At 40.1% G+C, this 23,975-nt stretch overlaps 1 protein-coding gene and 1 pseudogene across 2 annotated transcripts; both read left to right on the forward strand.

Annotated features, from left to right (window-relative positions):
• Positions 1-8,576: 8,576 nt before the first annotated feature.
• On the forward strand, positions 8,577-23,074 carry cdhr5b (cadherin-related family member 5b). Of its 2 annotated transcripts, XM_065003019.1 has the most exons (15): positions 8,577-8,795; positions 11,921-12,096; positions 12,307-12,357; positions 12,912-13,001; positions 13,273-13,359; positions 13,476-13,574; positions 13,730-13,906; positions 14,099-14,189; positions 14,383-14,480; positions 14,900-15,106; positions 15,386-15,499; positions 15,646-15,712; positions 15,909-16,070; positions 19,696-19,871; positions 20,266-23,074. In XM_065003019.1, the coding sequence occupies exons 1-15, from the start codon at positions 8,705-8,707 to the stop codon at positions 20,818-20,820; spliced, it is 2,241 nt and encodes a 746-aa protein (XP_064859091.1). In that variant the 5' UTR covers positions 8,577-8,704; the 3' UTR covers positions 20,821-23,074. The 2 variants fall into 2 exon arrangements, with proteins under 2 accessions (XP_064859091.1, XP_029541734.2); XM_029685874.2 differs by lacking the exons at positions 15,646-15,712; positions 15,909-16,070; positions 19,696-19,871.
• Positions 18,991-19,042, forward strand: LOC115145545 (U7 small nuclear RNA; annotated as a pseudogene).
• Positions 23,075-23,975: the final 901 nt, after the last annotated feature.

Here is a 23,975-nt window from a genome sequence, read left to right on the forward strand (position 1 = left end):
CAGAACCACACGGGGGGACCTAGTAAATGACCTGCAGAGAGCTGGGACCAAAGTAACAAACCCTACCATCAGCAAGGGCATGGAAGATGAAACGTGGCTGGGTCTTTCAGCATGACAATGATCCCAAACACACCGCCCGGGCAATGAAGGAGTGGCTTTGTAAGAAGCATTTCAAGGTCCTGGAGTGGCCTAGCCAGTCTCCAGATCTCAACCCCATAGAAAATCTTTGGAGGGAGTTGAAAGTCCGTGTTGCCCAGCAACAGCCCCAAAACATCACTGCTCTAGAGGAGATCTGCATGGAGGAATGGGCCAAAATACCAGCAATAGTGTGTGAAAACCCTGTGAAGACTTACAGAAAATGTTTGACCTCTGTTATTGGCAACAAAGGGTATATAAAAAAGTATTGAGATAAACTTTTGTTATTGACCAAATACTTATTTTCCACCATAATTTGCAAATAAATAAATAAAAAATCCTACATGGTGATTTTCTGGATTTTTTCCCCTCAGTTTGTCTGTCATAGTTGAAGTGTAAAATTACAGGCCTCTCTCATCTTTTTAAGTGGGAGAACTTGCACAATTGGTGGCTGACTAAATACTTTTTTCCCCACTGTATATGTAGGCAATAACGCACTATCACACTCATAGAGGCTTTTGCTGTCTTAAATGATGGCTGTCAAAACTGACTTGACTGGTCAAAGACGTACACAGTACTTGTAGTTGATACATCTGCCACATTGACCTGTCCGTTTTCAGTGCCAATGAGGCAAACTAAACACGTGTTAATCTGGGATTCACTCCTAGGTGTCGAATGTATGTCAAGCAATCAGTTCTCTGACATTGATTTTTTTCTCTGATTTCATCATGTGACATGCCCAATAGTAGCAATCTGCAGCAGTTCAAACCAATTAAGGAAGTGAAGACCGGCAATGTGATTGATCTCTATTAAACAAAGTACACAAACAGGACCATCATGCCCTGATTAGAACACGAATAACAGAGATTTAATTACATCAGCAAATATGAATGACAATAAATAGTATCTATCAAGACGGGCAAAAGGGGTCAGTCTGAATGTGAAGCGGGCCGTTGACATCACTGGCGTAGGTTCTGTGAAGGGGTCAGTCTGAATGTGAAGCGCGCCGTTGACATCACTGGCGTAGGTTCTGTGAAGGGGTCAGTCTGAATGTGAAGCGGGCCGTTGACATCACTGGCGTAGGTTCTGTGAAGGGGTCAATAACGTCCAGGGCTACATAAGGCGACCACGCAGAGGGACCCTACATTCTCTCTGAGGTGACGGTCACTCTTCTGCTTCATGCCACTCCAGACCAAGGTCAGTACTTTCCTTGTTCCTCTCTATTAGATCTGAGGAGCAATTGAAGGGGCTTCTAAGGCTGCATTTAGACAGGCAGCCCAGTTCTGGTATTATTATAATAATACTAATACTAATATTATTATTCCACTAATTTGTCTTTTGAAAAATCACATCAGACCTTTTCGCATCAGATCTTTTTCAGAGCTGATGTGATTGGTCAAGAAAGACCAATTAGTGGAAAACATATAGTATTTGGGCTGCCTGTCTCAACACAACCTAAGTGGTTGGGTCGCTGCTACTGCTGGGATTGTTAGTGTATCACTGTTGTGTTTGTGCTCAGATCTGGGAAAATGTATCATGTACAGTATGATTATTTAAAATATATTTTTTGGGTGGTCAGATTATGTGACTTGAAGACTAGACCTACTGTAGAACATTTGTCTTGTTAGTTCCCAACTATTGAAGTATTTTTCCAGGGTAACATCATGGCCTTTCTCATCCGTATGGGACAGATGCTACTGCTCACAACCATTCTCTTCCACCATACAGCATCCCTTCCTCTGTGGGAGAGGTAAGATTTTCTTGTCCACTCATTTATAGCTCACCTTGCCTGATCTGGATACCTTTGGTCCCCTGCAAATATGTAATTTCATACATGTGTATATGTGCAGCCAGTGTTACTAGCTGGTGTGTGTTATTCCACAACTTAATATCATATCATGTCATTACCACAGTAACCAGGGGGATCTGGAGGGGATCATCAGGAGTGAGATCAGTCATTTAAACACCCAGTCCCTGTTCGCCAGGAACTTTGTGGATGCCCTAGTCGAGGCAAGACTGAGGTAGGTTACACATCCATGCTCCTCTTAAAAAACTATTTCTCTCACTATGGGAGCTTCATGTGTGACATATACAGTGGTATGGTATGGTACAATGCCTTGCAAAAGTATTCATCCCCCTGTGTGTTTTTCCTATTGTTGTTGCATTACAACCTGTAATTTAAATTGATTTTTATTTGGATTTCATGTAATGGACATACACAAAATAGCCCAAACTGGTGAAGTGAAATGCAAAACATTACTTCTTTCAAAAAAAAAAATGTTCAAAAATAAACAACTGAAAAGTGGGGTGTGCACATGTATTCAGCATTTCGCTATGAAGCCCCTAAATAAGATCTGGTGCAACCAATTACCCTCAGAAGTCACATAATTAGTTAAATAATATATGTGCAATATAAGTGTCTCATGATCTGTCACATGATCTCAGTATATATACACCTGTTCTGAAAGGCCCAAGAGTATTCAACACCACTAAGCAAGGGGCACCACCAAGCAAGCGGCACCATGAAGACCAAGGAGCTCTCCAAACAGGTCAGGGACAAAGTTGTGGAGAAGTACAGATCAGGGTTGGGTTATAAAAAAAATATCCAAAACTTTGAACATCCCACGGAGCACCATTAAATCCATTATTAAAAAATGTAAAAAGCATCACAACAAACCTGCCAAGAGACAGCCACCCACCAAAACTCACGGGCCAGGCAAGGAGGGCATTAAATAGAGAGGCAACAAAGACACGAAAGATAACCTTGAAGGAGCTGCAAAGCTCCATAGCAGAGATTGGCGTATCTGTCCATAGGACCACTTTAAGCCGTAAACTCAACAGAGCTGGGCTTTATGGAAGAGTGGCCAGAAAAAAGCCATTGCTTAAAGAAAACTATGAGCAAACACGTTTGGTGTTAGCCAAAGGGCATGTGGGAGACTCTCCAAACATATGGAAGAAGGTACTCTGGTCAGATGAGACAAAAATGTTGCTTTTTGGCCGTCAAGGAAAACGCTATGTCTGGCGCAAACCCAACACCTCTCATCACCCCGAGAACACCATGTTTTTCATCGGCAAGGACTGGGAAACTGGTCAGAATTTAAGGAATGATGGATGGCGCTAAATACAGAGAAATTGTTGAGGGAAACCTGTTGTTTCAGTCTTCCAGAGATTTGAGACCACTTTCCAGCAGGACAATGACCCTAAGCATACTGCTAAAGCAACACTCAAGGGGTTTAAGGGGAAACATTTAAATATCTTGGAATGGCCTAGTCAAAGCCCAGACCACAATCCAATTGAGAATCTGTGGTATGACATAAAGATTGCTGTAAACCAGCAGAACCCATCCAACTTGAAGGAGCTAGAGCAGCTTTGCCTTGAAAAATGGGTGAAAATCCCAGTGGCTAGATGTTCCAAGCTTATAGAGACATACCCCAAGAGACTTGCAGCTGTAATTGCTGCAAAAGGTGGCTCTACAAAGTATTGACTTAGGGGGTGAATAGTTATGTTTTTTTGTCTTATTTCTTGTTTGTTTCACAATAAATCATATTTTGCATCTTCAAAGTGGTAGGCATGTTGTGTAAATCAAATGATACGAACCCCCCCAAAAATCTATTTTAATTCCAGGTTGTAAGGCAACAAAATAGGAAAAATGTCAAGGGGGTGAATACTTTTACAAGCCACTGTATCTGCATTGGTTAAATATTCTAATGAGACCATATCGGCATGATAAGCACTAGTACTAATGTTTCTACCACTTTATTGATCTGCCTACTATTCCAGTCAATCTAGAAGATCAGGCCCACAGACGAGACAGTTGGGGGACATTGAGTTCTCCAACCGATACGCTGAGTACCTGAGGTCCAAAGCAAAGCACAGCTCAATCTGCGCCTTCCTCCAACGCATGCAGAGTGTTAAGAAAAGGTCATGTCACTCATAGAAATATAATTACTATCACGTAACGTTGACTTGACTTGAGAGAGAGATATGACCCTGGTGATGTCATAAAAAAATAGAGCTGTATAAAACAGACAGAGCTGTTTTATACAGCTCTATTTTTTTATGACATCACCAGGGTCATATCTCTCTCTCTCTCTCTCTCTCTCTCATTTTTCCCTTTCTCTCGCTTGCTTTCTCATTTCTATTTATCTCTCTTTCTTTCTTTCTTTCTTTCTTTCTTTCTTTCTTTCTTTCTTTCTTTCTTTCTTTCTTTCTTTCTTTCTTTCTCTCTCTCTCTCTCTCTCTCTCTCTCTCTCTCTCTCTCTCTCTCTCTTTCTCTCTCTGTAACAGAACATGAACAGAGTAAACAAACATATTAATTTCCATATGTGTTGGTGTTTCCTGCTGTACGTGTCAAAACTCATAATAATTTCATATACTGTATCAATGCATCACTGCATGCTTGTCCACAGTGGGTTAGGAGCAGATGCAGAGGTCAACCTGCTGTTAAAGCAGTACATGTGTACCAATGTCTACCACTGGGCAGACTGAGTTATAACTGAGTTGTAACTGGAGGACAACAGGGATGGAAATGCGGGAAGCAACTGGACTACCATGGAAGACTGACTAACTAATGTTACAGTAGTAAACAATGGATTGTTTAGACATTTTACGGTACTATTCTATTAGATGTGATGTTTAATCAATCATGGAACTATATGCTATTTAGAGGTCTCAGGATGTAATAAATATATTTTGTGAGTATGAATTAGGCTAATCTGTAGTTATTTATAAGTTGTCATAGTGATTTAGATATCTAGTTTCCCACCTGTATCACCAGTATCTAAACCACTTTACAATAGCACAGTAACTTTCATGATTAAGCATTAACAAACTATTTATCAATATATATATTTAAAAACATTTATAAACATTACAAGTAATGAGCATTTATAAAATCTTAAGTAATGGCTAGTTTATTAACGTTATTATTATTGTGTTATTAAGTGTTACCCAAGTATCTGCAGTGGTGTAAAGTACTTAAGTAAAAAATACTTTCAAGTGCTACTTAAGTTGTTTTTTGGGGTATCTGTACTTTACATTACTATTCATTTACTTTTTACTCCATACATTTTCCCTGACACCCAAAAGTACCTGTTACATTTTGAATGCTTAGCAGGACAGAAAAGGGTCCAATTCGCACACTTATCAAGAGAACATCCCTGGTCATCCCTGCTGCCTCTGATCAGGCGGACTCACAAAACAAACAAGAAAATTGTGCGGCCAAACAAAACGAACAAGAAAATTGTCCTGTCTGGTTTAATGTAAGGAATTTTAAGTTATTCATACTTTTATTTTTTACTTTTGATACTTTAGTATATTTTAGCGATTACAATTTCTTTTGATACTTAAGTGTATTTAAAACCAAATACTTTTAGACTTTTACTCAAGTTGTATTTCACTGGGTGACTTTCACTTTTACTTGAGTCCTTTTCTATTAAGGTATCTTTATTTTGACTCAAGTTTGAGAATTGAGTACTTTTTCCACCACTGAGTATATGTAGACTGGGTGTGTAAAATTATACCTGATACTATATAAAGACTGTGATGGACTGATACCTCATACCATATAAAGACTGTCATGGAGTGATACCTTATACCATATAAAGACTGTTATGGAGTGATACCTGATACTATATAAGGACTGTCATGGACTGATACCTGATACCAATAAAGACTGTCATGGACTAATACCTGATACTATATAAAGACTGTCATGGACTGATACCTTATACTATATAAAGACTGTCATGGACTAACCCCTTTTCTTTGCACATTGATCTGATAACAAGTTCCCTGTAGTTTATCTATCTACAGCTATCCCTAGTTTTAACCAAGTTTTAACCCATCCAGAGTTGTAACCAAGCCCGGCTTAGCTTTGATATTTGTCATTGACGACAACAGCACTCTGCATCATGGTGATGCAACACAACACTGGAACTCTTCCAAGTCAACAGCTAGCTTCCATTCTCCTCTGAGTACATTGACTTCAATACAAAACCTAGGAGGCTCATGGTTTGCACCCCCTTTCATAGACTTACACAGTAATTATGACAACTTCTAGAGGATGTCCTCCAACCTATCAGAGCTCTTGCAGCATGAACTGACATGTTGTCCATCCAATCAGAGGATCAGAGAATGAATCTAGTACTGAAAGCAAAAGCTTCAGTTAGCTAGCACTGCAGTGCATAAAATGTGGTGAGTAGTTGACTCGAAGAGAGAGAAAGACAATTGTTGAAGAGTTTTGAACAAATGAATTTCTTCAAAAATTAAGGAGAAGCAAGAGAGAGAACCTTTTAAAATAGGTTTCTTTCACTTATCTAGCAAATGCAGCTATCTAGTTTTGCCTACTCAAACACCTGGTTCAAACAGAGGGATGCTATGTTAGCTAGCTGGCTATGATTATCCAACACAACACTGGAACTCTTCCAAGTACAGGGAAGCTTTTTACCTAGTATTGTGACAACGATGTAGGCTGTGTGTAGCAGTTATGATATGGTTTGGCATGGAAAGATTTTTTGGACCTGGTCACATACAGCTGATGTGTTGTGCATTGAAGTCCATAAGTGAAGGGAAAAGGTAAGAGGAGGAGAGCACGTAGATGCAAGAAGGAATACAACGTAGCTGCTATGAACGTGAACTGTGTTTACGTATGATCAGGGGTGTATTTATTACGCCGATTCAATTGAAAAAGAAATGGAGATAAACATACTTGAATTTGTCCAATAGAAACTCTGGTTTGCAACTGCTGGACTAATTATTACACCCTAGATCAGCTAGATGCAGACAAGAGTGAGCAAGGCAGGATTGAATGTGTCACTGTCTGACCATGTGTTACTGTCCATCACCTGAAATGTATCTCTCGAGCTGTGTGCACCTACTGTGTAAACTTTCATTTATAGGCTGTAGCAACCTCGTGATGGGTATTGGGAAAATTTGAGTATCATGTAGTAGCCTAAACCTGTCGCTGTTACATTGAAACAGGCGAATGGAATATTAATGACATCCAAAATGCTGTAATAGAAAAAAGGCCCTGCTCTTGAGAAGAAAACAAATTGTCCTTCCTCATCTTAAACAGCACCGACCACCGCTGGTATAGGCATACTGGGTTTCTTTTTGCCACTATCTGGTCAGAGTCAGCCCACACACCTGGCCTACATAACTACATAAAAGTACATAAAAACAAACCATGAAAATCATCATAGTATGACAGTGGCACTTGGTGGGTGGAGTTGAATAGTCTTGTGGTGTAGTCACAGATGAAACTAGGTTATATCCTATAGTATACGCCCTTGTGTTCCACCCATTCAAAGGTCCTCCAGCATCTCTCATCGAAACGATGAAACAATCTTCTCCTAATCATTTCCTTATTAATGTCATGCCCTGATATGTTTCACCTGTCCTTGTGCTTGCCTCCACCCCCTCCAGGTGTTGCAGATCTTCCCCACGTATCCCCTGGGTATTTATACCTGTGTTTTCAGTCAGTCTGTGCCAGTTCGTCTTGTTTGTTCAAGTCAACCAGCGGTTTTCTCAGCTCCTGGTTTTCCCCAGTCTCTATTTTTCCTCGTCCTCCTGGTTTTGACCTTTGCCTGTCCTGACTCTGAGCCTGCCTGCTTGACCACTCTGCCTGACCCTGTCCCTGAGCCTGCCTGCCGTCCTGTACCTTTTCCGCTACTCTGGATTATCGAACCCTGCCTGCCTTCACCTGTCGTTTGCCTGCCCCTGTTGAAACCTGATAATTAATCTGATGTCGTTTTGAATTCGGCCTTACGGTGTTTGGCCAAAGTCTTAAATACATTTATGGATGTCATATGGGATCTAATTCTCCCCAAATCATTAAAGTAGTGTCTGCAGTAGGTAACATTGATATTTGGATAGTCAGTAATATAGGCCTTTGTAACTCCTGATATTTGTTGTCCTCATGTGGATGGTTGTTGTACATTTACAGCATACAGTCATGAAGTTTGTTGCTACTGACCAAAGGCCACCACACATTCCTGTTTTCATTGTCATTCAGACCCGGTGGCCTAGTAGTTCCAGAAAATATGACAAATATATCAAATCATTTTTATATGGGCTTAATCCTCCAAGTTTAGGGAGGTCATCATGCCTCACATGATTTCTTTTTACAGGTTATTCACTATACTTTACAACAGTTGTGTTCTATTCTCTGGACACTATAGCTTATAGGACAAAAAGGTCCATCCCTTTCCCCCATGCTGCCCTCAAAACAGATCATGTGCAATTTCTCATATAATGATCAGACAAATAGATCTCATCTCAACCTCAAAAACAGATCCGCTTTCATGTAGGATTGGCTCTTATTATTGTATGATTTCTCCACAACAGATGTGTATCTTTATGAGGGGGGAAAGTCCACCAGAGACATGCTCCTCTCCTCTGATCATAAAACAGCAGATAAGCCTTATAGTCACAAAGGTGGAGACTAAAGTCAGTCCTCTCTCCTCAGGCCATATAATCACTGCTTTATGCGGACAAGTACAAGTCGGTACAAAAGCCCTGCTATTCCTACCTTATTTCATTAGGATCGATTGTACAATTGAACAGGGCAATGGAGAAGAAATATCCACACTTTACTTTGAGGACCTTGTTGAGCTTTCTGCTTGTGTTTTTGCTTCACAGATCAACTGAAGCGCAACAGAGTAAGTATTTCTAAACTGAAATTATTATTGGACATTGACAGGGACACAGCTTCAGGTTCTGATTGGTTGTCCAATGACTTTTTTACACTTCGAATTTGGAATTCTAATTCTGGAGTTGGAATTTGTCCCAAATAAAATATAGCATTTTCTCAGTCCTTTAATCACCAATGAAACTAATGCTATATATGTATTACCTGTATTTTCTTGTTATTTAATTAGACAAACCGTAAAGCTATCCACTTGGCACAAACTGGTTGTTTCAACGTCATTTTCCAGCTTATAGTGACGTGGAATCTACGTGGGAAATACATTGGATTTAAAAAAAGTTATCATTGTAAACTGTTGTTTTGAGGGTAAAATTTCAACCACAGGATTATGTCATCCCGGTAACGAATTTCCAACATAGACAAACCTTGTATAAAATATGTTGAATTTGTACATTTGAAACAACATCTGATCTTCAATGTAATATCCACTGTAGTTGATATTACACTGACTACAACCAAAGTGGTATCATGAGAATGATTGTTGAGAAATCTTAACTTAATAGATTCACTGTTGCTATCAAAGTCATTCCAAAGGCTAGACTCAACAGAGGGACCGAGCTCCCTGCCATCCAGGACCTCTATACCAGGTGGTGTCAGAGGAAGGCCCAAGAAATGGTCAATTATAGTGGATTTATCGGTGGTGACAGTGTTTCCTAGCCTCAGTGCAGTGGGCAGCTGGGAGGAGGTGCTCTTATTCTCCATGGACTTTGCAGTGTCCCAGAACTTTTTTGAGTTTGTGCTACAGGATGCAGATTTCTGCTTGAAAAGCTAGCCTTAGCTTTCCTAACTGCCTGTGTATATTTGTTCCTAACTTCCCTGAAAAGTTGCATATCATGGGGGCTATTCGATGCTAATGCTTATTTAAGATGGTGAGGAAGGCACTTTTTAGGAATAAACGGGCATCCTCTACTGACAGGATGAGGCAATATCCTTCCAGGATACCTGGGCCAGGTCAAAGTGTTTTAGGGAGCGTTTGACAGTGATGAGGGGTGGTTGTTTGACCGCAGACCCATTACGGATGCAGGCAATGAGGCAGTGATCGCTGAGATCTTAGTTGAAAACAGCAGAGGTGTATTTGGTGGGCGAGTTGGTTATTATGATATCTATGAGGGTGCCTGTGTTTACGGATTTGCGGTTGTACCTGGTGGGTTCATTGATAATTTGTGTGAGATTGAGGGCATCAAGCTTAGATTGTAGGATGGCTGGGGTGTTAAGCATGTCACAGTTTAGGTCACCTAGCAGCACAAGCTCTGAAGATAGATGGGGGGCAATCAATTCATATATGGTGTCCAGGGCACAGCTGGGGGCAGAGGGAGGTCTATAGCAAGCGGCAACGGTGAGAGACTTGTTTCTGGAAAGATGGATTTTTAAAAGTAGAAGTTTGAATTGTTTGGGCACATACCTGGATAGTAAGACAGAACTCTGCAGGCTTTCTCTGCAGTAGATTGCAATTACCGCCCCCTTTGGCAGTTCTATCTTGTCGGAAAATGTTTTAGTTAGGGATGGAGATTTCAGGGTTTTTGGTGGACTTCCTAAGCCAGAATTCAGACACGGCTAGGACATCCGGGTTGGCAGAGTGTGCTAATGCAGTAAATAAAACAAACTTAGGGAGGAAGCTTCTAATGTTAACATGCATGAAACCAAGGCTTTTACGGTTACAGAAGTCAACGCACCTGGTGAGTAGGAGTGGAGCTAGGCACTGCAAGGCCTGGATTAACCTCTACATCACCAGAGGAACAGAGGAGGAGTAGGATGAGGGTATGGCTAAAGGCTATCAGGACTGGTCGTCTAGTGCGTTCAGAGCAGAGAGTAAAAGGAGCAGGTTTCTGGGCGTGAGAGAGTAGATTCAAGGCATAATGTACAGATGGTAGGATGTGAATACATTGGAGGTAAACCTAGGCATTGAGTAATGATGAGTCACGTTGTACAAACTGGCGAGAGCTTTCCGAGCTAAAGGTTAGCTGATGACCGCTAGCAGTGGTTAGCTGACTACTAGCTAGTAGCTAGTGAGCTGGCTAGCTTCTGTTGGGGGATTTCGGATTCGAGGTGAATAATACTTTAGATGAAAACAGATCCGCACCACATTGGGTGAGGCGGGTTGCAGGAGAGTGTTTTGAAGTTGAGGTTTAGAAAAAATATACAAAAAAGATATGCGAAGAAAAAGATATAAAGGGATATATACACGGGACAGGACAAGACGAGGACAAAAGATGTCTGACTGCTACGCCATCTTGGATTCAGGATTTTTGCAATACATTAAATAGCCTTTTAACTTTTCTACAGGTTAACAAATTATATGTTGGATTCATGTCTCCATCTCAACCGTAATATAAGTTAAATACATAAAATAATAGGATTAAGCTAGTGGCCCAGATCTAACTATCCAAGCAGTAGATAAATCTCCTTTAAATGTTGATTTTTGGTTGCGTTGTCAACCAAACACAATTCAATATTACTTTTGTTAGGCAGTAAATAGCCTAATGTTAAGGATATCTTGAAAACGAATGTAACAATATTTATTCAACCTTAAAATGAGTAACACATCCATGGCCACATGTTGAGGTTACCCTAATGTAAGTATAAATGTCTTCCTATGTAATCATAGAAAGCATGCTTGTTCAGGGTCGCAGGTCTGTGGAGCTCTTCACAATTGCTGTAATAATCTGCACAGAATCTCAAACAGCATTGATCACTTACAGTATGTTCTTTAATGTAACACATGAAGTTGTTTAATGAATACAAAGATCTGACCTTGTATTACCATTTGAACTTTGTTGTGCTTTTAAATGGTTGAAAGTGCTGTGATAACACATTGAGAAGTCAACAAACTTCTGACTGTCTTTTTGAGTTGGTGAAAATAGGTTGGAATCTCATTCATCAACGTACTGTATCTACCAAATGACCCAATTCTCCATGTTTAAATGACGTGGTGTGCCCAGTGGGATAATATCCATAGAGTTCAAACACATTTTGCTTGAATGATACTTTCATTGAAAACAGACAATTATTTTACTTTATGTTACATAATTTGGGTACTGTTCAGTCATTGTTATACGTCTTTTCTCTCTTCCATTACAGTATGCTCCATGCCTGGGGCAACGCCTCCCACTATTAGAGAGAACAACGCTGTTGGTGCTGTTGTGACCACAATCACCACAGAAGAAGGAGTGAACCTAACTATTGCCAGTAATCCTGCAGACTCTTTTGGTCTGAATGGCAATGATCTTACAGCGGTAAAAGTTTTGGACTATGAGGTATGTTATCACTTTTTCTAGCATGAATAGGTTTTCATCTTGGATCTAGATTAAGCTACGAAAGGCACATGTGTTGTTGGGTACACTTAATTCCCTTGACTCTGCTGGTGCCTTTTCCACATCAATTAGCCCTTTTCTTGCAGTTGATTATGAATATAGTCAATTGTATAATGCAGATGAGAAGTTGGTGTAATTTTGTTTATTTCACAGACTAAAACGTCTTTCACCATTGACCTTCTTTGTGAAAAAGGTGACCAATTTGTAAGTGCACTTTCTTATACTTTTAATGATCGATATGTTATGGGAGTGGCTACCCTATGGGCAAGCTGGACCAATAAATAAATCATTTAGAAAAGTAATTACAATAAAAAGTAATGTCCATAATACATCGATTGACATTATAATACAAATCATTTGGATTTGAGATTCATTCAGTCATAACTGGGGGTTTTGGCTACACACTTGTGTATGGTAATTTTATGGAATAGACATACAGACTGTACACTGTACATTTAGTTTACTATCAAAGTGTAAATGGAGAAATATTCCAAACTGCATTCCATGACATTTTCACGTGCAAATAGCACTTGATTTATATTATACAGTATACCTGTAGTGCTCAAGGGACAACACTCCTTTAGAGCAAAATTACTTATCAAAGATATATTCAAAGCTACTGTGACCTTTTTTGAGGTAAAACCCTTAAATATTGTTAGATTTATAACATATGGCATGCAATATTAAACTTAAGTTAAACCTAATTTTACTTATATACCTCTATGGAGTCAGTAATTCAAATGTGATCTTCATTCCAGCTCACTCTAATAATAGTGGTACTTATTGAGAATGTGAATGACAACCCGCCAGTATTTGCAGAAAGCCAGTACACTCTCAATGTCGATGAGGTGAGTGCATATTTCTTTCTCGGTTAGTGTACTTCATTATCAGTCATAGGGAAGTTAGATCACGTTTTTAGCTAGTCAGTCAAACAGTTAAGCAGATAAACAGTTTAGCAATTGGTATACTAGCCATGAGTACTTTACCATATTTCTAGAATCCTGTTAAGGTTTCATGGTAGAATGTCTGATTCCATTAACTCTATTCTATATATAAAACATATTTAAAAACTACTCGTGACAGAAATAAACAATGTATGTGTTATTTTCTTTGGACCAGTTGTCACCTGTAGGCAAAAGTGTCGGTGCAATTGTAGCAACAGATGCAGATAAGGATCGACTCTATTACAGCCTAGTGCCAGATACAGTAAGTCCCCATCCTCATCCTGTCTAAATATGAGAGCGAATACTAAAAGAAAATGCTCCTCCCAGCCATTCATAACTTATCGAAAAATAAAACAACGTCCTTTTAAATTCTCACAGGAGGGTTTTAGACTGCAAGAAAACAGCCCAAATATACTAGTGCAACATGCTCTTGACTATGACGCAGTGACAAGTGTGACACTTATATTATCTGCTCAGGTGAGTGCTTGTTCTGTTTTTATAGTTCTTGTAATGAAAGTGATTGATTGTTTGGGGCCGTGGAATAATAAACTGTATTGGTTGAAACCATCATCTATTTGACGGCATCCAAGCTTTAGATCTTCACCGAGTCCTTTTGTTGTGTTTTTATTTAGGATACCCCCTCATCCACACCACCTTCATTCACTGCCACAGCCACTATCCATGTCAACATCATGGACATTGACAACCGTCCACCATGGTTTCAGCCCTGCACAGAAACCATACTTGACATGTCCAAAATCTGCCTCAGCTCTGGATATACAGGAACAGTCAACTTAACAGAGCAAGTGGTGCGTCCACCATCCTCTCCCCTCAAAAACAACAACGTTGTTATAATCTTAGAATACATCGGACTAATATTCACAATCTACTCAGTACAGCTAGCCATCATTATGTGTTTAGCTTAGCCCATGACATTATTGGATTGAAATAGTAGTGACAGTAGCCACAGTAAGTAATGCAAAGTCTCATTTACGTCCCAGGTTGGTGCATTGCCATTGCTGCCAGGTCCGGTGCATGCCATTGATGGTGACAAAGGCTTAAATGTGCCTATAATGTACAGATTTCCAACCGGTAAGCATCATGAATATTCAACATTTTACCTGTAAATACTCTCAGAAATATCACGATCATTGATACTGACAGACTCGGCTATAATTCACAGAGCAACTATCTCACCTATAGGCGGGGCCAACAACACATTTCTTCTCCAATGAAAATACCTCTACTAACAGGGCTCTCACGTTTCTTTTTTTCTCTTTTTAAGGGTCTGAATCTGACATTTTTCAGATCAATCAGAACACTGGGGACATCACCATGTCGAAGGCGGCAGATATAGCGGGCCCACTGACCTTAACAGTTTTGGTAATTCAACGTTTCTCTGAATGAATCCATAATGTCCATATAGACCTCTGCCAACCATATAGTCGATACACGCTTAGAAAAAAAGGTGCCATCTAGAATTGAAAAGGGTTTTTCGGTTGTCGCCATAGGAGAAGCTTTTGAAGAACTCCTTTTGGTTCCAGGTGGAACCCTGTTGGATTCCCTGTAGAACCCATTTCACAGAGGGTTCTACATGGTACCCAAAATAGTTCTACCTCAAACCAAAAAGGGTTCTCCTATGGGGACAGAAGCAGAACCCTTTTGGAACCCTTTTTTCCTAAGAGTGTGTAGTAACCTCTTAATGCAATTAATATAATTATGCAGTTGACATCACAGGATTATGTTTTTGCGGCACAGATACAATCATTGATAGAAAATAGTAACGCGGTTTTTATTCTCAGGCTTTACAGACATCCAACGGCGACCAGTTTGCGACCACAACGGTCACTATCGTTGTTGTGAAAAAGAGTGTGAACCCGCCGCAGTTTGAGAAGATGGAGTATGAGGGCTTCATCTCTGCAGACGCGGGTGTAGACAGCATGGTTCTGGAGAGCAAAGCCTCCAACAGGCCACTCAAGGTCCAGGCCAAGGACACAGACTATGCTGATGTAAGGTCTATGGGTCTATTCCCTTGTGTCGGTAGCAGTGAAAACATATTGCACATGTAAAGTACAGATCTCAGACAAAAGGTTGCAATTAATGTGTGACTTCGATATTTATTGGAGATATTTTATTTTTATAGAGACCTCAAATATGCTACAGATGATATTGATATTGATCACACTAACTCTAAATATGATCTTTAGTTAGCTTACATTTCCCATTTCAGGGACCTTATTTCATGGTACCCCTATCTAACATTATGGCTAACCAATCCTTCTCTACAGGGCATCAACCCTGATGTGAGATATGAGGTTCAGGGAAGCACTGAATTCACCATTACCCCGCAAGGCTTCATCCTCATGACTAAAAACGTTATGCCAGGCACTGTTTCCATGAATGTGAGTGTGTTGTGTTCCCTTTAAGCCAAAACAACAACCTACAAATAAACTAGAGTAAAGTCAACTGAAGGTGTTTGAGTAAGACGTTAGAAAAAACTATCTTGTACTTAGACTTTCAATGTTTAACTTTTTGATTGTTTGCTCAGTTGCATGCCATCGACTCATCCAATGCAGAATCAACTACAGCAGCTCTCAAGGTGGAGGTCATGCCAGGTAAAACCCATTAATGTAGCTAATATACTTACATAGTTATAAATAACACTGGGTTGCCTATGACACTCCCTGCTCTCCATTAATTACACGCAAATCACGTGCTATTGCGCGCCCTATGTCATTCTCCATGCTATGGAGGGACAAAGATGGGGAGGGGGCCCATGCTGAACAGCTGCTGACACTGCTCTCCTCCCAGGGATTACAACCATGGCCCCAACCACCACTGACATGGCCACCACTGTTATGGCCACCACTGACATGGCCACCACTGTTATGGCCACCACTGACATGGCCACCACTGTTATGGCCACCACTGACATGGCTACTGCCACCCATGCCGCCATCAACTCCACAACAGGTACCCACATGGAAAAATACTACAGTTTACTATAGAATATATTATAGTATTTACTATAGAATTCTCTAGTAAACTGTAGTAAATGATAGTATACTGTAGAATACTATACTACACACTGTAGTATCCCTCGATCATGTCTAGTACTTACTTTAGAATCTTGTAGTATACTGTAGAATATTATACTACACACTGTAGTATCCCTCGATCATGTCTAGTACATACTTTAGAATCTTGTAGTATACTGTAGAATACTATACTACACACTGTAGTATCCCTCGATCATGTCTAGTACTTACTTTAGAATCTTGTAGTATACTGTAGAATATTATACTACACACTGTAGTATCCCTCGATCATGTCTAGTACTTACTTTAGAATCTTGTAGTATACTGTAGAATATTATACTACACACTGTAGTATCCCCCTTGATTGTGTAGCGCTTACTTTATAATTTAGTAGTATATTGGAGAATACAATAGTAAATGCTACAGTATTATCCACATTTAAACACTGTAGTACTAAAGTGAAGTAAATAATGCAAAAACACTACAGTGTCTGCTAAAACACTATAGTTTTTAACTATAGTAATACTACAGCATTCCTATCCACCATATCCCAGTTTGTGCTACCCATGAGTGAGAAACCTACATGCCAAGTATAGACCACATATTGTGTTCCCTACAGGTTACACTGAAACACCTCTGTCCATCATGCTCCAGTACTGATATAAACTCAACCTCACATTCCATACAACATCAACATACCTCACTTATAAACACAACGTAACCCTGATTAACATGTGCCCTATCCCCAACCCTTACCCTAATCCGGTTTTGGATCCTCCCCCTCCCCTCCCACTTACTAAACATAACACTACTATTGGCATCTACAAACAGTTCTTTACACTTTTACCTTTCTAAACTTTGCTACTATTTTAACTCTTCTCCCACAAACTACTTTTAACTCATCTAGTTGGCACTCTTCTTTCCTTTATTAACAAAAATAAAGAAATATATAAAATATAAATACAATAAAAAATGTTTGAATTTAGATATTAATTCAAATGTTTTTTTTGCTAAATGATATGCATTCAGTGGTCAGTTTAGTAGGTACACCTCCCCGTTCATTAAAATGGTTCACTCCTACAGACAGTGAGTCACATGGCAGACAGGCATCGAGGCATTCAGTTACTGATTGAAAGTTAGAATGGGAAAAAACGAGTGACCTAAGCGACTTGAGCTTGGAATAATCGTCAGTGCCAAGCACGCCAGTTCCAGTATCTAAGAAACGGCCGGCCTCCTGGGCTTTTCACACACAACAGTGTCTAGGGTTTACCGAGAATGGTGCGACAAACAAAAAACATCCAGTCAGTGGTAGTCCTGTGGGCAAAAAACAGCTTGTTGATGAGAGGTCAAAGGAGAATGGCCAAAATTTTACAAGCTAACAGGCGGGTCACAAACTAGCAAATAACGTCTCAGTACAACAGGGGTGTGCAGAACGGCATCTCGGGAATGCACAACTCGTCGGTCCTTGTCACTGATGGGCTATTGCAGCAGACAACCACACCGGGTTTCACTTCCATCAGCTAAAAACAAGAAGAAGCGGCTCCAGTGGACACGCGATCACCAACACTGGACAACTGAAGAGCGGAAAACTTTGCCTGGTCTGACAAATCCTGGTTCCTGTTGTGGCATGATTATGGCAGAGTCATAAGCCTATTCCTGATTGAAAATATTTGGCATGGGTCCTCAAATCCTCAAAGTTTTACAGCTGCACCATCGAGAGCATCCTCACTGGTTGCATCACCGCCTGGTATGGTAACTGCTTAACAGCTTCTACCACCAAGCCACAAGGCTGCTGAACAGCTAATCAAATGGCTACCCGGACGATTTGCATTGAACCCCCCCTTTTTTATACACTGCTGCTACTCATTCTTTATTATCTATTATCTTTGCATAGTCATTTTACCCCTACCTATATGTATATATTACCTTAATTACCTCGACTAACCTGTACACCCGCACATTGACTCGTACTGGTACCCCCTGTATGCATCCTCGCTATTGTTATTTTTAAATATATATATATATATATATATATATAAAAATGTTTTTTATTAACCTTTATTTAACTAACAAAGTCAGTTAAGAACAAATTCTTATTTACAATGACGTACTACACCGGCCAAACCCGAAAGACGCTGAGCCAATTGTGCATCGCCCTGTGGGACTGCCTGGAATCATACCAGGGTGTCTGTAATGACGCCTCTAGCTTTAGACCGCTGCGCCACTCGGGAGCCCTATTTATTGTTGCTCTTTTTTACCTCAGTTTATTTAGTAAATATTTTGCTTAACTCGTATTCTTCTTAAAACTGCATTGTTGGTTAACGGCTTGTAAGTAAGCATTTCATGGTAAGGTATTCGGCGCATGTGACAAAGAAAATACTATTTTATTTTATTTTGATAGTCAGGATTTAACGTAAGAAGCATGAGTCCATGGCCCCACCCTGCCTGGTGTCAACGGTACAGGCTGGTGGCGGTGTTGTAATGGTGTGGGGAACATTTTCCTGGCACACGTTAGGTCCCTTGATACCAATTGAGTAACAATTCCATTTCAAGCTGTTCTGGAGGCAAAGGTGGGTCTGACCCAGAACTAAATTGGTGTACCTAATAAACTCCCCTCTACCCACGCAATGCACCCGTAATAACAAGCCTTGAGTTAAACACATCCTCCCTCCTTGCCCTCTGACTGTCTTGCCTCCCCCTCTCATCCCATGAAATGACATGGATAGAAAAGACTAGAATCTCTGAACTATCCAATCAGGCTCCAGTCCTCCTACCTACCTACAGGTTATAGAAAAGAGCAGAAGCTGAACTATCCGTTCAGACTCCTCCAGCCCTTCCTACCTACAGGTAATGGAAAATGGCTATTTTTGTATTTGTCCAGTAGGTTTCCTCAAGGAGAAAGCCCCCACTTCTATGTCAAAGATAATCAAATAAAAACACTGTAGTAAATACTCCAGAAATGTCCTCAAGAACACTACAGTAATTATTACAGTGAATACTATAGTCATTAAATATAGCAATACTACAGTATTTATACCATAGTATACTATAGTATTTTTTTCATGTGCGTATTCCCTAACCACCCTTCTTTTTCTCTCAGGAGACCAAACACAACCTCACTGATAATGCCTATTGCTGCTGCCTATGCTTCTTACACAAGGTCACACACAGTCCTTTCGCTTGGCTTGTCAACACCTCCCAAAATCCATTCACTGATTGTAAAACCAATGTCCGAAGGTTGCAAACCTGCGCTTACCCAAGCTTGCTGAAATTATACTCACACATAATGTTAGAGGTATTTCTTTGGACATTCCTGTGGTTATTGTTAAACCCCTTCCCTAATTCACCTTTTGTAAGTGTTTTAGGGGGGAGTGGGCCATAGAGATGCATATATACAATATTATACAATATTTGATTAGTCTCTAGAAAGAACGTTTTCCCCGACCAAGATGGCTGTCCTGTAGACATATTAGCTGGATGCCAATGTCCATTCTTGTGTTGTATTTATTTCTGTGAGGGGTGGCATGTTTTAAACATTGTGTTTGACCTTGGACCTGCAGAAGGGGTTCTTGGGGCCCCAGGTGGGTATGGTCCTGGGGACATGGCTGCCCTGGGTGCTAGCCTGGCTGTGTTACTGGTCGTCTCTATGGTCGTCATCGGCCTGCTCGTCTTCCGCATCCAGAAGGGCAAGACAGATTGGAGGAAGCTGTCAGAGGCCAACATCTTCCGTAGCTCTGTGAGTTCATTCTACACTGCAAGAAGAAATAGCAATGCAAAGCTTTTAAAAGCAACACTCAGAAAATAAATTGCTATCTTGAACCTTAAAGGGTTATTCTACTGTGCCCATATGATAACCCTTTGAAGAACCCTTTTTGGGTCCAGGTAGAACCCTTTTGAGTTCCATGTAGAACCCTTACCACAGAGGGTTCTACATGGAAACTAAAAGGGTTCTATCTGGAAACAAAAATGGTTCTACCTGGAAACAAAAAGGGTTATCGTATGTGGACAGCTTAAAACCATTTTGAATTGTAGTAATCAATTGTTGGAAAAAAATATATATTTGTGTTAAAGATTTTTGCTCTGCCTCCCTACATGCAGTCTGTTCTGACTGGTACATTGCTTGTTTACAGCTTGGGAAAGGTCCCGGTGAACTCAAGGATGGGGTGCAGTACACCAACGAGGGCTTCCAGAATGACGGAGACACTAGCAGCGTGGGATCCAAAGGCCCAGAGGAGATGGATGGGAAGCGGTCCATCGGGAATGGAGTGACCTCCAGAGCTGTGGAGGAGAATGTCATGAAGGTCTCGGCTCCACTGTACTCCAACCTTCTGCTTGACACCAGCAGCCTGGCAGGGTCTGATAAGGCCGACAGCGAGAAGGAGGTGAAGCCCATCCTGACCAAGGAGAGGCGTGTGGAGGAGGGCTACAAGTCAGTCTGGTTCAAAGAGGACATTGACCCCAATGCCAAGGAGGAAGTGGTCATCATACCTGACAATGGGGAGCGGGAAGGGGACGACGATGATGATGATGAGGAAGAGGAGGGGTTTAGAGAGGAGGAAGAAGAATATGACAACTCGTCACCACAGACCCCAAAGGTGTTGTTCTCTGATGCTGATATGGATGATGGCCGTGGAGTGAGGTTTGAGGATTTTGAGAAAGAAAAGATCCAGACGTCTGACCTGTGAGGAGTAGAGGGGTAGGCCTGCACTGGATTTAGCTTGCCTTGTCTGTTTGGGTGGATGAGGTTTTCTTTTTTCGTTCAGTTGTGCCGGGTAAGCTAAATATTGCGCAATTGGAGCCCCATTTATAATTGTTGTGTAAATTCCACACTAAATATCTGTGTGCGCCATTTCTGAAAATAATACGTACGTCTAAACATATTGAGATTTCTAAACTTGGCACATGCCCTACAAACACATGTTTACCATTATAATTCAGACCTGTCGTTAAACTGTGCACACATGGACAAGCATTCTAACTCTGTCAGAAAAAGTCCTTTCATTCACCTTTTATAGTGACAATAACGCCCTTTATTTGCTGTATAATTTGGAACTATTGGAATTAGGCCACGTAGGTTTCTGAAAGAAAGAGTAATGGCAAATTTGATTACATTTTGTAGAGGTGTGTGCAGAATGTTTTAGTTTTTTACAGTGACTTTTTCAAACTTAACATTCATGCTGCCTATAGTGAGTGCCAAGCACTTTATTGATTGTATATGCAAAACATTTGACTTTGACAGTATGGGTATAGGCTACAGTATTGCTGTGCAATAGGAGCGTGACATCATAGCCTGTTTAAGCCTATACCAAGACAGGAGATAGAAACACAATCATCGATTGGTACACTAAATATTGAACAACAATTAGTCTTTTGCGTAAAACTGTGGGCTGTAGCATTTTACTTAAAACTACTGGTCTATTTACTGTGTTGGCAGACTGTTTTAATCTTTTGCAGTAACATTCTGTATTTAGCAAAGGACTGTGACAATTTCTGAAGGAGAAATGATGGTAAATTGTTGTGGACCTGTCCGCAGAACGTCTGACCTCAACAATGTTTTACGTTGACCTTCCCCCAACCTAATATGCTGGACTGCCCGGGAAGGTGAGACATTTATTCTGCAATGGTTATGAAAATAAAATAAATAGGAATAGATTCCTATGTCTAATCATTCAACAACAACAAAAAATAACAGAAATTGCTTCATCTTGTCATTCTGTTTTTATGAATAAGCGTGTCATAATAGCAACCATTTGCACAAAATACTTATGCCGTGTTCACATGCTAGTCGGAACTAGAAAACCAGCCCATTTTTGACCTGCTAACTGGTTGTAGTTATACACGAGTCGCGTTCAACCTGTTAGCAAGTCAGACATTTCTGAGTTTCCTAGTTCCGATGAGCACGTGAACACAGCATTACTGGCCTGCTTGCAATACAATACTTCAACCACTAGACAATGTGTGTGCGCGTGGTGTAAAGTTTGCGTGGAGGGACATTCTCAAGTTAAATTTTGAGAAATGCCCAAAAACTGTTTCGTGGTATATTTTGTATGTACGCAACATTTATAAATGAGGCCTCTGAAGTGCTGTACTGTATGGGAAAGAAAGAGATGCTATTTTCTGCACCAGGATCCCACCTGTCTGAAGCATCACATCAACTTTTTACTGCAGTGGGCTAAATCAGGGTCACACACAGAGTGTTTCTTGGTAGTCTTAAACAAATATACTTTGAAACAAAGTATACACTACACACATATGGTTATGGGCTTAAAAAAAGAAGACACCTGCATCATGTCAGATATTGAGTTAAAATGTATTCAATTTTGAGCATCCCAATATTACACTTTATATACATCACAGCAGATTGAAATATAACAAAACCGGTTGACGTAGAAACACTGGATTTTTAACAGGTTTTTTAAAATGATGTTTATTAATTATGACATTTTGAAAAATATTAATAACATTTCACCCATGAGGCCACTAGAGGGCGATTTGGTCATTTGACTGCAGGAATGAGGTTTTAGACTACTATTTTATTGGACAACATGTTAGAACTTCTGCTGCTTTTTCATCAATCCTGGAAACATTTAGTCCTGCCATACTTGCTCTCCATTATTAATCATGTGGAACTTTGACCCTAGTACACATCGGAGTCATGCTTCCTTGTTGCTTACCGAAACTCTGCTGTTCACTAATCAGTAACTCACTTTATTGCTTGATACAGTACTATTAGAAAATGTGTTATCATACACAAACACAAACAGAAAAAAATAACATTAAGTGCAATGTGAACTCATTTTGTTTTCCCTCTGTTCGGGTAAGATCATTCATGGCTTGAACTTAAGCTTCAACTTTCTTGTATCTTTGTAAATAATGGATGTTAAAAATAAAATTATTTATGTAATAATAAAGAACTCAAGTATGATTTGACAAACCAAATATCGAATGATCATGTCTCACATGAGTTTGATAATACAGACACCTGAATGTAAAAACGTGGCAGTACAGATGCTGATCGCAACAAGTCCTCCATTGTTAGTGCTTGTTTATGATAAGGCCCTGGTTACCAGCAGTCTGGAGCTGTAAAGAGCAATAGACTGATGCAAACAAGTGCACTTTGTACTCTAATAAAATAATCATCCATGTACAATAATCCTAGATGTTCTATATTTATGAGAATGAGTACATCTTAACCCATGAGATACCAGGGGAGAACAAGTCCACTTGTCAATCCAATCCATCACAGGGACTGAATGAAAATGTTAGCTATTTGTCACTGCAGTATTTGTGTGGAATTACCAAAATAATGTTGTGCTTAACGACCCCACACGTGTTCATGTATCAGCAATATCACTATTATCTAATGTCAAATTCCAAATCTGAATAGGAAGCAATATCCTCATAACATGTAATAATACACATGTATAAATGTACGCAGGAAGAAAACCATGTAGAGGGCATGCTGAGTCCATATAGATGGGGATGCGCTGAAGTGATTCAAAAGTCAAAGGAAAGCACATTCATTTCCTCATGGCAACAGCAAAGCCATAACAAATTGTGATAAACATCGCTATTGGTGCAACTTCACAACTACACCCAATCTGCTGCAATTACTCTGAAATAACACGACATACTCACAAATGTTGGTGCAACTTCACAACTACACCCAATCTGCTGCAATTACTCTGAAATAACACGACATACACACAAATGTTGGTGCAACTTCACAACTACACCCAATCTGCTGCAATTACTCTGAAATAACACGACATACACACAAATGTTGGTGCAACTTCACAACTACACCCAATCTGCTGCAATTACTCTGAAATAATACGAC

The sequence above is a fragment of the Oncorhynchus nerka genome, linkage group LG17 (genome assembly GCF_034236695.1).
Source record: "Oncorhynchus nerka isolate Pitt River linkage group LG17, Oner_Uvic_2.0, whole genome shotgun sequence".
Taxonomy (NCBI): Eukaryota; Metazoa; Chordata; class Actinopteri; order Salmoniformes; family Salmonidae; genus Oncorhynchus; species Oncorhynchus nerka.